The sequence below is a fragment of the Thunnus thynnus genome, chromosome 21, assembly GCF_963924715.1.
Source record: "Thunnus thynnus chromosome 21, fThuThy2.1, whole genome shotgun sequence".
Classification (NCBI taxonomy): Eukaryota; Metazoa; Chordata; class Actinopteri; order Scombriformes; family Scombridae; genus Thunnus; species Thunnus thynnus.
In genome coordinates, this window is record NC_089537.1 from 11,989,839 (window position 1) to 12,005,580 (window position 15,742).

Sequence of the window (15,742 nt, forward strand, 5' to 3'; positions counted from 1 at the left end):
GGTGCATTATCACACGCCTTCCCACCCAACCGCACACACACTACACACACACTACACGTAAGAGACAGGCAAACAAACCTACACACTTCAGGGCAAAACAAACTGGACAGGCTTCCAGTACAGCAGTAAAGCGACAACAAATGGAAAAAGTCTTGTCAATTGAATTCAGTTCAATAGGAGACACGACTGAAAGTGAAAAAAAAATGAATGAGGTGTTTACAAAAAAAAAAAAAGCTTCAAGTGGTTTCTTCCTGTTAGAGCATTTGTCATCAGAGCATTTCAGAGCTTGAATGTCACCCGTCCCCCCTCACCCCGACGCTCGCACACACATTTAAACAAAAAACACTGCGCAGCTAACGGGAAGACACAGTTCACGAGTCTAACAGTTGTGTTTTGCTTATACTGCAGTATGTGATGGTTATAGCTAAATGACACACATCGGGTTAGCTGTACCCAGAATATCCCCCACATTTTCAGTCCTTTATGCAAAGAAAAGCCACTTTGGGGCCCATGAGTTGCTTGCAAAGTCACCCTACGCACCAGTACATAATCATCACCACATCAAAGTTGAGCAAAGGAGATAAGGCTACCTCTTTTCTCAGTCTCATAAGTGTGGTTTGATGTTTTCCTTTTGTCACATACGCCCATAAACAGCGAGGGGCTGGCTTAGGCTTCATAGTCCAGCTAGACAATACATCTGATGAAACTACTGTGCACTGACAACTGTGATGTTTGACAAACTGCCACCTCTCTGATAAGAAATTATTGCAACAGTTCTTTAAAACTTAAAAATAATGTGGGAGAAATGTATTGTGCGTGTTTATAAAAAAGGTCAATGTGATTTACTGTCAATATCATGTGTGAGTCTCCCTTTAATACAGTGGTAAATGCTGGTGTACAACCTTTAACAAGGTGTTATGTAATGAGATCCGGGCTAAACAAGCATGGCAGAAGCATACCAACAAACAAGACTAGTCTATCATGCTCTTATTTGAGAATGATGCCCTGCAGAGCAGAACAGATTAGAGATTAAAGTATGAAAAGCATCAGACCCTAAAGACAATGCCCTCTCATTTGATGAAAACACATAGAGGAAATTATTAGATGTTAAAAATCAAAGCCAAAATAAATTCGGAGCTATATGGCTGTGTTCCAGACTGGATACCAGTGGTCAGAGTTTGTATCCCAAATATCATGAATGTCTGTCGTCGAGTAGAATTAAGCTAAGGCAAATGGTAACCTTGGCTTACATACACAGTTACATTTGGCTTGGAGTGCTCTTGGCAGTACAAGGCCCTTGGCAAATGGCAGCGCCCTGAAATTATACTGTTGCGTTGACAGTGCAGACAACACCTGTGCCATATCTATTCCGGTTGCAATAATAGTGCAGGAGGAAATCCTCTATTGTGATTGGTCACACACAAAAACAGAAAGTGGAGATATTTAGATTTATTAACACAAGATATAGTGTTAAATTGAGCCACTACTGTAAGACAAAAATAGCCCAACTTTGTTTGCATTTGTATTTAACATTTAAAAAATCTATAAATGCCTTACCTGAGTACATGCTTCAAGGGAAAATGGAAAAAACACCTCCTTTCATCAGACACTACACTATAGACACTCCAATTAAACACTGAAGCTTTAGTCTAAGTGCACTGTGAGAAAAGGGAGCTTTCAGAGTTTCAACCAATCATACATCAAGCAGGGACCACCTTCCTGTGGTGGTTCATCATACAGTATATTACACACCACAACATTGTGGTCAAAGACAAAGAGATAGGGCTGGCCTACATAAAAGATGTTGTCTCTGTTTAGGTTGAAGAACAAAAACTGTGCATGAAACATAAAGCAAGTTCTCCTACAGTCAAAAAGATGTTAGGTGTGACTGAAGATATATAAATGTTTGAGTGCAAATATCTATGCAGGCTAACTGGAACCTTGTGGCAAAAGACTGTTAAACCATCAAATGCTGAATACAACACTGACTTATAAACTGAAATAACAGATTTTTACCAAGCGTGTCTTTGAGATTCTTGACAATAGAAGCTTTCCTGGCACTGTTTTTCCTCTCCACATAGTTGGACGGCACAAAGCCTGTTTTGTTGGTGGCATTTCGAACCCTCCACCAGGACTTGGAGTCGTCAAGGAGCCAGAGGCGCTCATTTTTCTTGATGTCCAGCTCCTGGTCCTGCTGGGCCATGTAGTCAAACTTGGCGATGACAATCACCTCTTCCGTCATCTTGCACTGGGTACACTATTGGAAAGAAAGATGGAGAAGACACAGGACAGATGTCAGAGTGACCAAAATGTATATTCTATAGAACAGACAATTTCAACTGATAAAACCAAGGATGTCTTTTAAATTGTGTCATCTAAACAAGTGTTTAGTGTGTCTCATGTGTTGCCATTTTGGATATGGACAGACATGACATTTATCTTCTTGTTCTTTTGCAATAATGACAACTTTATAAGCATTTGATAACATGATCATAACTAAGAAATTGAGTTAAAAAAACTTATTTGGTACCTCTTTTTCACAACATATCTTTCTGAACTGACATATCTGGCCTACCACAAACCAAGAGTATTTGTTTCCTCTCTGTCTGCCGGGCTTCATACACATTCTATCCTCCAACTGTGCTGTTTGCCCCAAACAACAATGATGAGGTAAGAGACACACCAAAAGTTAATTTAGAAACTGTTTGGAAATAGACAACTGTACCTGTACTGCATCAAAGCTGAGAACTTCAGGGGCTCTGATACTTCAGTGTTGACCTAGAAAAAGAACAAAAACAAGACGAGAGAATTACAAATGATGTCTTCAAGATTTTCACAAAGATTTTTTTTTGATAATACTCAATCTGTTTTTTGTTTTCGAGTCCTAATTGCTAAGCACAACAGAGCCACTGTTCATATCAGCTACATTACAGTAATCGTTGACATGAACTGGACCACTTCATCCAAATACACCACAGCAAGGCCAGAATCCTGAGTAAATGCCAGCTACCATTTCAACAGTTTAGTCTCTTCAGACACAATTTCCCCCCATCAATTGTCTTCTAGAAATAACAGATGTAAATGACTATTCTTTTCAGGCTTCAACACTAGCAGCTGCCAGAGAGTGTAGAGCTAATCTATCAGTACCCACATTCTTCAGAAATTTACACAGAGGATGATTTTCCTCCCAGGAGCCGTCCAACGATTGTCCATTGTGTTAAGCATCAGACATGAACCAGGGAGCCAGGAAGATGGCAAAGATTAATGTAACAGGGAAGCGAAGAAGAGGGGCACTCTGCATCAGCAGTGTGGCTACATCAGTGAGCAGAGTGCTCACTGAACACCGACGATGCAGGATATTGTTTTAAATTTAGCACAGGCCTATTAATATTCCTAAGTGTGCAGCCTATGCAGATGCTGTGCGTTTGTGAACCATGTTAGAGGCTCGGTTTCATCATCTGCAATGTTGCTCATCACAAGAACTTTGATGCTCCTGAGGCATTCTAAAACTGTGATGTGGAGTACTGTGATCCACTATGAAAACTTGTCTATGTTCAACAATGAGCACATTCACAACAGCTGGTCTTATGACCCATACAGCCTTCAGCACTGCAAGGCTATGCTTTGGTTAATACTGCGGATACTTTGATTAACACTGAGGGAGTGAGGAGCTATTGACGCGGCTGCTTCACTTCTCTGATGTCATGGGAGTGGATGGAGTTTCACCTTTCCCCCCCTGACTGACTTAAGGGACCAGAAACTGACCTCATTGATTGAGAGCTCTTGGTTTTTATTTGAAGCATGAGTGTCTAGGTTTCAGCTGCAGCTGGCCTTGAGATAGGCCCATAACCTGATCTTAGGCAAACACAAGGAGCATAGGGAGCCAAGCTAACCTTCAGCACGATTGTAGGAGGAGTTTGAGTAGTAAAATAAATAAATAAGCATAGGCTGAGATAGAGATACTCTCCTCAAGATTTTCTGGAGGAGAAGTCAAGATGTTGATGAGATGTTCAAACAGAAAACAAAACAGTGGATGATAGTGCCAAGTCTCATTTCTGCCTCCTCATTGGATACAAGTGGATAAGACCATGACAAGAGTGCAGTCTAAAGCTAAGACATGTAATATACAGATCTGCAGGTTTTACGGGGGGGGGGGCAACTGTGGTCTGGGTTATTTTTCTCCATGTGGGGTGTTGCTGACTTTGTTTACCAGAGAACATTTGGATGTGTATGTGATTTTATCTCCTGGCATGTCATTACCTGCTCCTTTTCCATCTCTAATTAAATTAATGAACACTAGGAGACAAGTTAGGGAGCGGCACACAAAAACAAAGAGCTGATTTACTCTCCTCGAGTGCTGCCTCTCTCACCAAGACAAAGGCAACAATCTCTCCACTCCCTGGGCTGGGCTGGATAACTGTTTGCCAAAGAGGCTGACAAGTGTGTATATGTGCTCCTTCTCCATTTTCAACATCCCTCCCTAACTATCTTTTTTTCTCACTTCTCTCCCCAACATCGCATGACAGAACCATTAATGGGGAACTATATCTTTCCCAGTTATCTCTCATTTTCAGTCAGTACACCGCATCTCAATCTCACTTCTTGTAGTTGCCATGACACCCCCCCCCCCCCCCCCCCTCAATGTCTAGGGTGGCTGAGGACTAAGTGCACATTAACACCGCGGTGACTTACGACAGTGCAGATGTGAGGGAGGATCAGAAAGTTAGGCAACAGATGCTCTGAGCTAATCGTTCAGCTGCAGACTGAGCCAAGGCCACTCGCCACCCCAAAGCCCTAAACACGAGGTCAGACAGGTCAAACTGCTAAAATGGTGTCGCATTCACGTCCACAGATCTCCGTTTACCCTGCTGCCTGGCACAATTTACAGGTAACACCAATCCATCACCACCCACACAAATCTGATCTAGATCCTCCATTTGTCTTTTCTTTCTGATACACAATTACTACGGGCTTCTCTTTAGTTAAACAAGTATTTCCAAATAATTGCATGAGTTCCCTGTGTTTATTTTAGTTAAACAAGTTAAAATCTGATTTTGAGCAGCCTCTTTGCTGCAAGTTTTGTGATCACTAAAACAGACCATAGTGGGACCTAAGATGCAATAAGTATGGTGCTGACTCATCTTCTGTCTGTCTCATCGGCATTATGAGTCCCTTTTTGACTATTCTGAACTTCTGACATATGAGAAATATGCGTCAAAATTTCATTTCAAGCTGCTTTGTGATTATTCAGAAGGTCATGCCCGGGAGGGAGAACTCCTCAGAATTTGGCGAGTATGAAGGACACTGTTACTGATTTGGAAAGGTTTCATTAAAGAGACTGTCACAGATGTAATGACGTAATGAATCACTGCTCCCAGCCAAATAGCCAATGACCTTTGTAATGAGTAACTTATATTTACAAAAAAAAAAAAGCCAGTCCAACTCCGAAAATAACTTGAGTAACAGACATAAAACAAAGCAGGATCTGTACGCACGAGCTTTGTGGTTGTCAACAAGGGCGACCAGACCGCATGGAATGGTAGACAGGTGGTCAAATCTAGTGGCCAGTGGGAACTGCAGGGTTTTCCCAGCTCACTGTGGCTACCACTCCTCCCTTGCAATATATACAAGTGATCTGCTGACAGTGAAGCACCAAGAGAAAGTCCATATGTTGATATTTTGCTTTTAACTGAACCAATAAGTATGGCAATTGAATGCAATATTTCCTCTAGCTGCTTCACAATAAGATCAAGTGGCTCAGCAGCAGCAGCAGAAGACATTCAGTTTACATTAATACAATCATAACAGCAGTTAACTGAATTACAGCTCTGATAACGTATCAAACAGGTGGCCAACCAAGCAAACCCTATGAAAGAGGAACAATGAACTGGGCCACCTGATAGCAGATTTGAATATCAATAAAACTCTACATTAAACTTTTGGTTGATCAGTTGTCTACTCTAAAAAATGTCAGGAAATTGTAAAAACAAACAAACAAACAAACAAAAAACATAATTTCCCAGAGCCCAAGGTGACAACTTCAAATTGCTTGTTTTGTCTGATCAACAGTCTTCAAACCTAAAAATATTCAGTTTTACAATGATACAAAGAGAAAAGTAGCAAATCATCACATTTGAGAATGATTGGCATTTTTGCCATGAAAACAATCAATTGATTGACTGACTAATCATTTCAACCCAGTATTTGACATTTTACCTGCAAAAATAGCTCTGAGCTAAAAAGTCTTCAACTGACTGGAGTCAACAGAAGAGTAAACTGTGTGGTCATATACATGTCGCAAGATGAAATATGTTTGTACAAGAGGAGAGCCTATTTATGACATTCGAACATACAGTGCTCTTAACTACTAAATACCAAGCTGATAAAGCAGGTCCAACTTATCTACTCCCATGACAGCAGCTGTGGGCCAGTGACAGGTCATCCAGTGTTATTATCAGTAATCCACTCATGTTCTCAAGAGTGCCAACACTGGTCACAACTGCTTCCCATCAGCAGGAGACCACTTACTTTATGTTGAGGACACAGGTAAGGTTTTAGTCTACTGACTTTTCAATGAAGGTCTTGTTTGTGCAAGCATCACTGCACAGTGGAACGGTGCACCACCACTCCCAAGTCTGCTAAATCTTCCTGTTGGTGTTTTGCAGTCAAATGGGGGTTCTGATTTGCCTTTCTGACCTGCAGGTGCTGTTCTTTCTAAGAGTTTTCTTGGTCTTCCAACTGTCATCTTGACCTCCACAGTTCCCCTAAACTGCCACCTCTCTATCACATTTCTCACAGTGAAAACTGCAAGCTGACACTTCTTCTTGTAGTCTTCCCCCTGCATTGTGGGCACCAACTTTCATTTTCAGAGTGTTACACAGCTGCTTAGAGGAACCCATGGTTGCTGAGGGTTCACACAAGGTTTGAAGAGCCAAAGTTGGCACCAGCTGACATTTCCTAATGACAATTGTTGGCACATCTCAGGCCTAATGGGCTGATTAAGGTCTGAGACCATGTAAAACGAATCTGAGACTTCAGAATTCTTACAGTCCATAAACTTTTGCACATACCACAATGATGTTTTTATTTTTTTTTATGTGACTTAAAAAGTAATTATGCATTAATGCTGCTGAAAATATTGAGTTTTTCCCCATATCCTAGAGAGACTGTGTCTACATCTTTTAAATTAAAAAAAATCCCCAAAATATTTATATATGTGGTATATATATATTTGTCAAGGGGTGCCAAAACTTTTGCATACAACTGTAACCCAAATCTGGCACTGTTATCATCGCAATATTTAAAACAGCAAAGGGTAATCATTTTCTAGTTAGATTTTAGTAAGTTTAGTTAGGTAGTCAATAAAATTTTAAGATGCTTAAGTGGCACTGTTAACCGCAAACCACAACAACTGTGGTATAATAGTGATGCAGGGTGCAGCTTTGCGAGTTATGTTACTATGAAACAACAGTGACATGAGTTCACCACATCCTGCAAGTCTACAGCTGCAGCCACAACCCCTTGTGTCTCTGCAGGGAAAACTAGACTAGTTCAAAACCTAGTATATGGCTGGACCGTGTATGAAACACTTAACGAGTGCTTTTGATTTGAAACGGGCACAGGAAGTGGCGGCACTTGGCCGACCAATGGCGTAACTTCATCACTCAGTCAGGGACAGACATCCGCGCTGTGGAGATGTAGTCAAAGAGCACACCCAGTGGCCTATGCGGCAATGCGTTTCATAGAGATACTATATTGGAGATATGCATGGGTAGGACTGGAACTGTAAGGATTTCAGTGAATGGCCCTGACTTTATTTACCAAAGTGACATGAGAGGTTCTCGGTAAAAATATGACATCACGACAACAGGATACTGTGTAAGCTAAGCGAGCCTAAGAGAACGACTATAGATCCTTGTCTCTCTTCGCAGCGGGAGCTAACAGTGAACCACTGCTGGGCTGGATTGCTGAGGCACTGAGACAGCAACAGCATGAGCTCACAGAGGCAGACAGAGTAACCTAATCCCTGTGACAGCCTGCTAAAATCACAGGGCTCTGTTGCCTTCTGGAATGTGCTCTGTATGCTCACTGCTCACTCAGCCCCTCTGGCACTGCTGCACTTCCTCCGACTTACACCAAAACTTACATTTTAGCCACAGGGCAGGTCTGCTTCACAAACCGACAGCGCAGGACAGCGACGGACGCGATTAATACACGCTTGTGCTCTTTTCACATCGAACCACAGCAACTAAAACCCATGAGACTGCATCTCATCCCAGCTGTCCCAGATTCTCCCAAAACAAAACAGCAGCATAGCAGCAAAGGGTCATGGGAGACTTGGCAGGCCAGCTGTGAGACAGGAAGTGTGGACACAAGGGTGACCGGATGATGGGAAAGTGATGCAATCTGACAGAGTGCAGACCTGACCCCTCAGTTCAGATGAGTTCAGATAACTTATCTTTTCTTTGCATTGATGCATGTAACCTCATTTAAGAGATGACAGATCAAGTTTGGGACCAATTCAAACTTTGACACCGGTCCTGCTGGGAGAAATCACAGCTTTACACATTAGAAAACTGTCTTTTTCCACTATCATATTAAAACTTAATTAAGGACAGAGGGGCCTCCAGTGTTATAGGCTACACTCATGACTGTGTGAAAGCAGTTGGTTATACACCCCTTGGGATCACCCTCGGCAGTTTGGAGTGGCCTAAAATAGACCGTGGCTCATGTCCTTTGAGAATTTCCAGAGATTTGCTCTCATAGCAACAACCAAAAGTTTCAAACTGTCTTTTAAACCAACTTTACATTAAAAGGCTCACTCAAAACAAACGCTACCATTTGCAATATCTAGCCCATTCACTCTGACTTACTGCACTTACCATTCTATGACGCTCAGGGGAATCTCATCCAAATGATAATGTATTACCAAATACCTCCTGTACTGAACTTTACACAGTCTATTCCTTAGTCAAATATAAGGTATCAAACTGGCATATGTAGTCTAAAAGATTGGGCACCCTTTCCTATCAGAGGATACTCATTACATGATTTAATAATATAGTTATATATATATTATATATATACATATATATATATAGTTGAGGCAACATTAACAATCTCATGGTTTCACAAGTATTTTCACTTCCCCATTTTTACTTCCCAATTCTTTACGGCTGCATATTCGCCACTTGGCAAGTGTGAGACTGGATATAACTGGCTTGTCCACAGACTTGAGATGCTGCTGGTGAAGGGGCTTGCTTGGTGCACCTCCAGCCCTTGTGTGTCCAGCTGTTTTTGTGGCTGGAAAACTGGATGAGATGCCACATAGTGAGAAGCAGCTGATACACATACAATTTTGGCTAAGTGTCTTAAACAGTGGATTTACAAATGTCTAATACACAAAAACATCCAAAAAGGGGTAAATGGCAACAATATTTTGGAGTGGTGAGATCAGCTTTATATATGCGTGACACTGAGCACTGGCTTTCACTGGGTCTCTTATGTGGGTGGTTGCTGGAAAAAATGTTAGCAAGAAGTTTGTCGCAATATAGTAAATCAGTGATCAGTATCAGCCCTGAAAAGCCTGATCAGTATCATACACTGCAGAAAATTACAAAATCAAAGTGCATTAGGAGGCCTCCAGCCTACAGCTATGTTGAACAGACTAAATGTAGAAATAAAACCACTGTATTACTATTTTCTAATATGAATTGAATGAAGGTAAGACTCACACAACTTATAATTATTACCTTCCAGTACATGCAAATATACAGTAAATGTATTTAATGTGGTCGACAGCTGGCCTGAGCAACAGCAATACCGACATCCTCTCTATAAGCAGACGCCAACCAGAATATAATACCTCAAGACAGGATCTATTTCCTCAGACCCCACCTACATTAGCATAGCCTACACATCCGCATCTGCACCCTGCTAGTTGCTGGGGTTGCCAGTTGTTGTACTGGGTGGCCTACTTGCTTACAGCTACCAGGCCCAGTGATGGCCACATCAAGAAATCTGTCATCAAGACAACTACAAAATAAACCTTCAGGTTGCCTCACCAACTCTGAAGGCTGCAGGGGATTTCCCAATGACTAATCCACACTGTCTAATCCAAGTTTACAAAGCAGAGGAATTCATAACATTAAAGATTACAGTACTATAAAGTTGTTGTGGTTTGGCCTCGTGTGCTATCAGGCTACTTAAGACTACTAGTAGCATTAAGGAGTCAGTAAAATAGATGACACACATAAAATCTAAATCTGGCCACACTACTGTTTGTGCTCGTTGCAACTGCAGCCTTCTGGAAAAAGCCATTGTTGCAGTCAAAATAGCAGATCATTTGTAAACCGCAAGATAATAATCCCAGACAGCCTGTGTCAGAGAGTTGAAATGAATACATTGGCTTCCTACATCCTGGCAAATGTGAGCCCTAGGGTGCTGTCACAATAGGACTAAACAAGCCACTTGGGACAGAAGTCTGAGGGAGCCACGTGTTGGAACTTGTGTATCTTGAGAGCAGGAGGCATTCCAGATTGCATGTTGATGCCACAAAAATCTGGGGTCCACACAAATCAACAAGATCAAGAAGATGTTTGATAGGAGGGAGAATTTTTGCTCAGAAAGCCTCACCTCTGTGCTGCCTGACTGAGACAGCCTACACACAGTTTAAACACTGGGAGGACTGTTCGGATGAAACTGTGAGTCCTTTTAGAATATTGTTTTGAGAGTGTAATTCATGTTCTCGTGTCATTTTACTTAAAGTCTGACAACTTCAGCACCCCAGTGTGAGCGTCCGAAAAGACACTTACAGACAGTAATGCCTGGTGTTCACCCTTCAAAAGGATCGAACCCACGGACACTGGGGTGAATGGGTGGGACATGAGACTACACACATTTTAACTGGGATAGTCACGTTTTTCTGCAAACAAAGACTTGCCACTGAATTAAAGATGCTATAATCACATGAAACTTCTAAACATAGTAGCTTGAAGAATCAATTTGATATTGATTTTTAAGCCGACAGCTGTTTCTGTAATGCCAAACAGACAACATCTTACATTTCTGGCCCCCATTTCCCAAAAGCATCTTATGGCTGTGTCCTGTGTTATATTATGCAAAGTCTATATTATTTATCAACAATATGGTTCGTCAGATGTTTTAATTACAGTTTTGTCTTACAAAACAGCTACATGAAGAACCTCTAGAAGCTTAATGGTTCCTCACATGGGACAACCGAGCTATTCCAAAAAATCCTATCCTTCAGAGGTACTTAGATGTTTCCACATATGATGCCGCATGTAATTGCTCGTCTTACAGTTTCCACACAAAACCATTGAGAGAAGTCAGGCAGGGATCAGAGGCTGAGAGGTGAGTTGTTTAGTTTGAGTGAAGTAATCTTAAAGTGTTGTCAGACAGAAAGCAAGGCAATAATTTGCCTTGCACCAGCAGCGCCGAATTCATTGCTGTATTGCATCCTGTGTGCTAACTGAACTTCTGAAACTCTCCTTCTGTCTGAACACACCTTTGGAGGCCAGATGCCAACCATGGACCACCAATGTCATGATCACTGACGCCATTTCAGGTAGCCAGTACTAAAAGAATATTCCTGTTGTCCTGTTGTCTCACTTGGTGAGCTCGGGGTCAACACTATAGCCCCTTTCACACATGCAGTCTATCGCTGAAATGTTCAGGAACTTTTCCTGCATGGGGTCATGTGTGAATGGGAGCAGGAATCGATAATCAGGGAAATCTGTACCACCAATTTCCCACCTCAAGACCTAGTAACATTTCAGGGAAAATGCAGGCTGTGTTGTGAATGAAAGCAGTAACATTGCAAGGACAAGTACGTAAAGGGTTACGTCCGTCTGACTAAAGACGCTCTTACGTGGGGAGAGCAAACCAATCAAAAGACTCCGCTGATGATGTATTTTAATCTGTCACTTGTTTATGGTTGCCTTGCCATTGCTTTTGCGGGTGATTTGTCTCACAAACTTGTTGAATATTAAATACATTACAAGAACATCGGCACTGGACAAAAACAGCTGCTCGCCCACCATGTTTCTGAAAAAAATAAGAGACGTCTTCTGCCACGTACACATAAATCCGGCCTCGCCCAATCATCCTCTTCTTCTGTTGAGTTTTATGGCAGTTGGCATCTGTAAGTGTTGCATTACCAACATCTGCTGGAGTGTCCCTTGCCCCATCTATTCCAGCATTGCCTTGGCATGTGTGAAAAGGTGCAAGATGGAAATGTTCCTGAATGTAGCTGCATGTGTGAATAGTGATAATCACTAGCGGTGCCTGAAAGGTTATCCCAGTAATTTACCGGGAACTGTGTGTGAAAGAGGCTTATGAGTGAAGACAATCTGTTAGCTACACCTACTGTTGGTTCAACAAATTCATATGACTAAGAACAACTTCAGTGCATCACAGTGAAAATCTTCCTGCCTTTCAAGAGTCTACATTTCACTTCTAAGAACGTATTTTCACGATATTGCTTTTTTTTTTGTTATGGAAACAGAAAGATGCCTGTCATCACAATGACAGCTACGGTTTCTAGTACACACATCCTCATTTTTACTCTGTGAAACCAACCAAAAGAAAACCCCGAACCATAATAGAGTAATAAACAAAAAACACCTAGGAAAGCGCACACTTCTCTTCCCCATCATGAGGAAGTAAAATCACTTACTCCGAATTAGAAATGATAGCAAATATCTAGACCACAGATTGCCTGTATGATGAAGTTTTGCAGAAGTGGGGAGAAATATTGTCACATTATAAATACCATTAACTGTGCAGGGCTTGATGACTTTGCGTGGGTGTACATTAACAGCAGAACAGGGCATTAATTTAAATGTTTCAGGTGTGAAAATTTCTGATGATGTTAAAAAAAAAAGAAGAAAAAAAAAGTGCACCTGTCATCCTTCCCCTTGTTGCTGCTGCTCTTAAAAAAACAGCTAAGTTCCTTTTTTTAGCAGGTGAACTTAGTTTAGGTATAAAAAAGTATCTTTGTTATTGACTGTTCAAACAGCCCTGCATGCATGGGCAGTCATAGGAAAACATTTCTTACAAAAAAAAATCATAAAAGAAAATGAGGAAATGGAAGAGAGCTTATGCAATAACTAAGATTAGAGAGATAACAGAGAAGAGACACGATTGCAGAAAAAGAAAATCCCCTGTTTCTCAACTTCAATAGAGATTCCAGAGCCTGTCATTTGACCATGGAAATTTTCAGCCACATTAGTTTTTTGGCTATCATGAAAATGCACAGTTGGTATTTTCCCCTAGGCTGCGGGGACAGATTTGGCTGCTGGAGGCCACTGGTAGCACATAGCCAGGCTCTGGGAAGGAGGCAGGGGCAAGATCTTACACAGAAAGAGCCCATCACTCCATATCCGTAAGATTATACTGTCATAACATCCAAACAAGCAAAGAATGGTTGGTGTTAGAGGGCATGTGAATCAAAAGTAGCTTATGAGTAGGATACAGATGAAGTATCAAAAAGGCCACATCACTGCAGTGTCTGCATGCATAGCTGAAAAGTCAAAGCTTTAGTTTAGTGAGAGTTCTCATCTTTTAAGTTATGTGAGTTATGTCAGGAACTAGCAGCTGATGGGAGTAGGTCAACTCCGCAGGGCTCTTAATAGCAATTTTCTTGAATTGGCCTTAAACGCACAATGGAAAATGTAAATAAGACTCCAAAAAAATCATGCTGGTAAGCCGGTCTCCACTATCTTTCTCCTAGAGAGCTGCTACTATCCTCCCTCTGACTCCCACTGAGAACAGAGCTAGAGCAGACCAAATGTCCCTCACCCCCTCTCACCTCCCTGCAACCTTAATGAGAGACTGTGAAGAGGTCTGTCACTGTGACAATAATTACAGAAACTACACTATTCAGCAGCTGCAAAAGACACCCCACTCACCCACCCCCGTCCCTTTGGCGTTCGGAAAGACACACAGGCTACCCCCTCCCCTCTCCTCAAATCATTCAGATCCAACTAACCATATATCTTCAAATTAATAACATTGAGATAAAACTACTCAAGCTATGTTAATCTGTTGATTGTTTCAAACTGTACTGTTGAACAAGTTTTGGCGCAGACCACACAAATATAAGCCACAAGAGCTTGCCAACAATTATACAGCCTTATCACCCATTGTGCTACTGAAGCATGGCATTTAGTCTGGCTTTGGTTGTGTAAGGTAGAAACAATGTCAAGAGATAAACAGAGGGAGCAATTACCCAAAATCTTGCCCAAAAACAGAATTGGTCTCACTTACACAGTACATTTGCCTACTTATTACAGGTCTTCCAAGGTAGATGCAAGTTCCCAGACTTTTTCCTCTTGGTATGATGATTGCGTGTTTCTCTATTCCAATTAGAGATGAAGCAATTAGTCCATATACTAGTTGATTAACAGAAATTTTATCTGCAACTATTGCGGTTTAATAATCAATAGACTGTTTAAGTCATTTATTATATAGCAACACACTGATCATTCTCTGGTTCCAGCTTCTCCTGTGTGACGATTTGCTGTTTTTCTCTGTTTTCTATCATTGTAAACTGAATATTTTGGGGGTTTAAGCTGCTGATCAGGCAAAACAAGACATCTGAAGACATCTCCTTGGATTCTGGGAAACTATTATGGACTTTTTTTGTTACTATTTTCTAAAAACATTATTCAACCTTTAAAGAAAAAGATTCATTGACAATGATAATTGTTGCAACCCTGATTTTTATGCATCAACAAAAGGCCATGGTGATAGACTGACCACAATAGCCATTTATGTGTGCCCATTCACTAGTGTTGCCAGAGAGCTGCTTAACACAAGTAATGGGAACCCTAAGTTAATGTTAGGGAATGCCTCCACCGTGACCATGACCAGGCTGGGTCATATCAGTGCAACAACTTCAACTTGAGCTTTAGATACATTAGAAAATATAGGTTAGGGTTAAATATAATAAGGCAATGTGGAAGATGCTGCCTATTTGCGTTGGAAACCGTGTATTGTCGCTACCGTTTAGGCGTCCTCTCCATTTACAATCTCAGACAAAAAAAAAGCAACGTTAACGTGGTGCACTGCAGAAAAATGAAGAGCAGCCACATGAATAGCTTGTAGAGCAGTTTTAACCGAGCATTTATCTTTTTTAACTTAAAGCTTGACAGCGTGTCACGCCACCTAACTTGGCTAACCTGGCTAGGAATACTCACTAATTGCTTTTTAATTGTAACAAATACCACGGTGGTATGGAAACTAGCCGTTTAGCCAGCTGGGAAACCGTATGTTGGCCATGTTGGCAAGGCGACAACTGTTCTTTTTTTGTCTGGGATAACAGTTAGCTGTTAGCCGACGTGACTTATAACGTTACACGGTGAATTCAAAGATAGCCGGAGCTAGCCTGTAGCTTTCTCGTCAGTGGCAGCACAGATTCATACACTGCTCAGTCATTACCACGTCTTACCTGCTTGCTGATAGCCACCTTTTCTTGTGTCCTTTAGGATGTACTTAACGTGTAGACGCGTCACACAAACTGGGGAGTTTGATACACACAAGTGATATCCAGAGAATCCTAGCAAGCAGCCAGTTATTTTTTTCCCCCACTCCAAGGAGCTAGCCTAGCTGATGAGACACTGTGTGCCCCGTTGGAATAGCATTTCTATATCAAAGCATGTCATTGCTCAGCAGCGCAGCTAGGCTCGCTAAGCAGCAGCTACACAAGCTGTTCAGACCA

The 15,742-nt window shown here is 41.5% G+C and overlaps 1 protein-coding gene across 1 annotated transcript in view; it reads right to left on the reverse strand.

Annotated features, from left to right (window-relative positions):
* The window catches only part of nck1b (NCK adaptor protein 1b), a 28,999-nt gene extending 13,257 nt beyond the window's left edge, over positions 1-15,742 (reverse strand). Inside the window, exons 1-3 of the mRNA XM_067577558.1 lie at positions 15,473-15,742; positions 2,726-2,778; positions 2,017-2,257 (exon numbers count right to left, since the gene is read on the reverse strand). Coding sequence (XP_067433659.1) covers positions 2,017-2,242 — 226 coding nt within the window. The 5' untranslated portion in view covers positions 2,243-2,257; positions 2,726-2,778; positions 15,473-15,742. The remainder of the gene's footprint in view (positions 1-2,016; positions 2,258-2,725; positions 2,779-15,472) is intronic.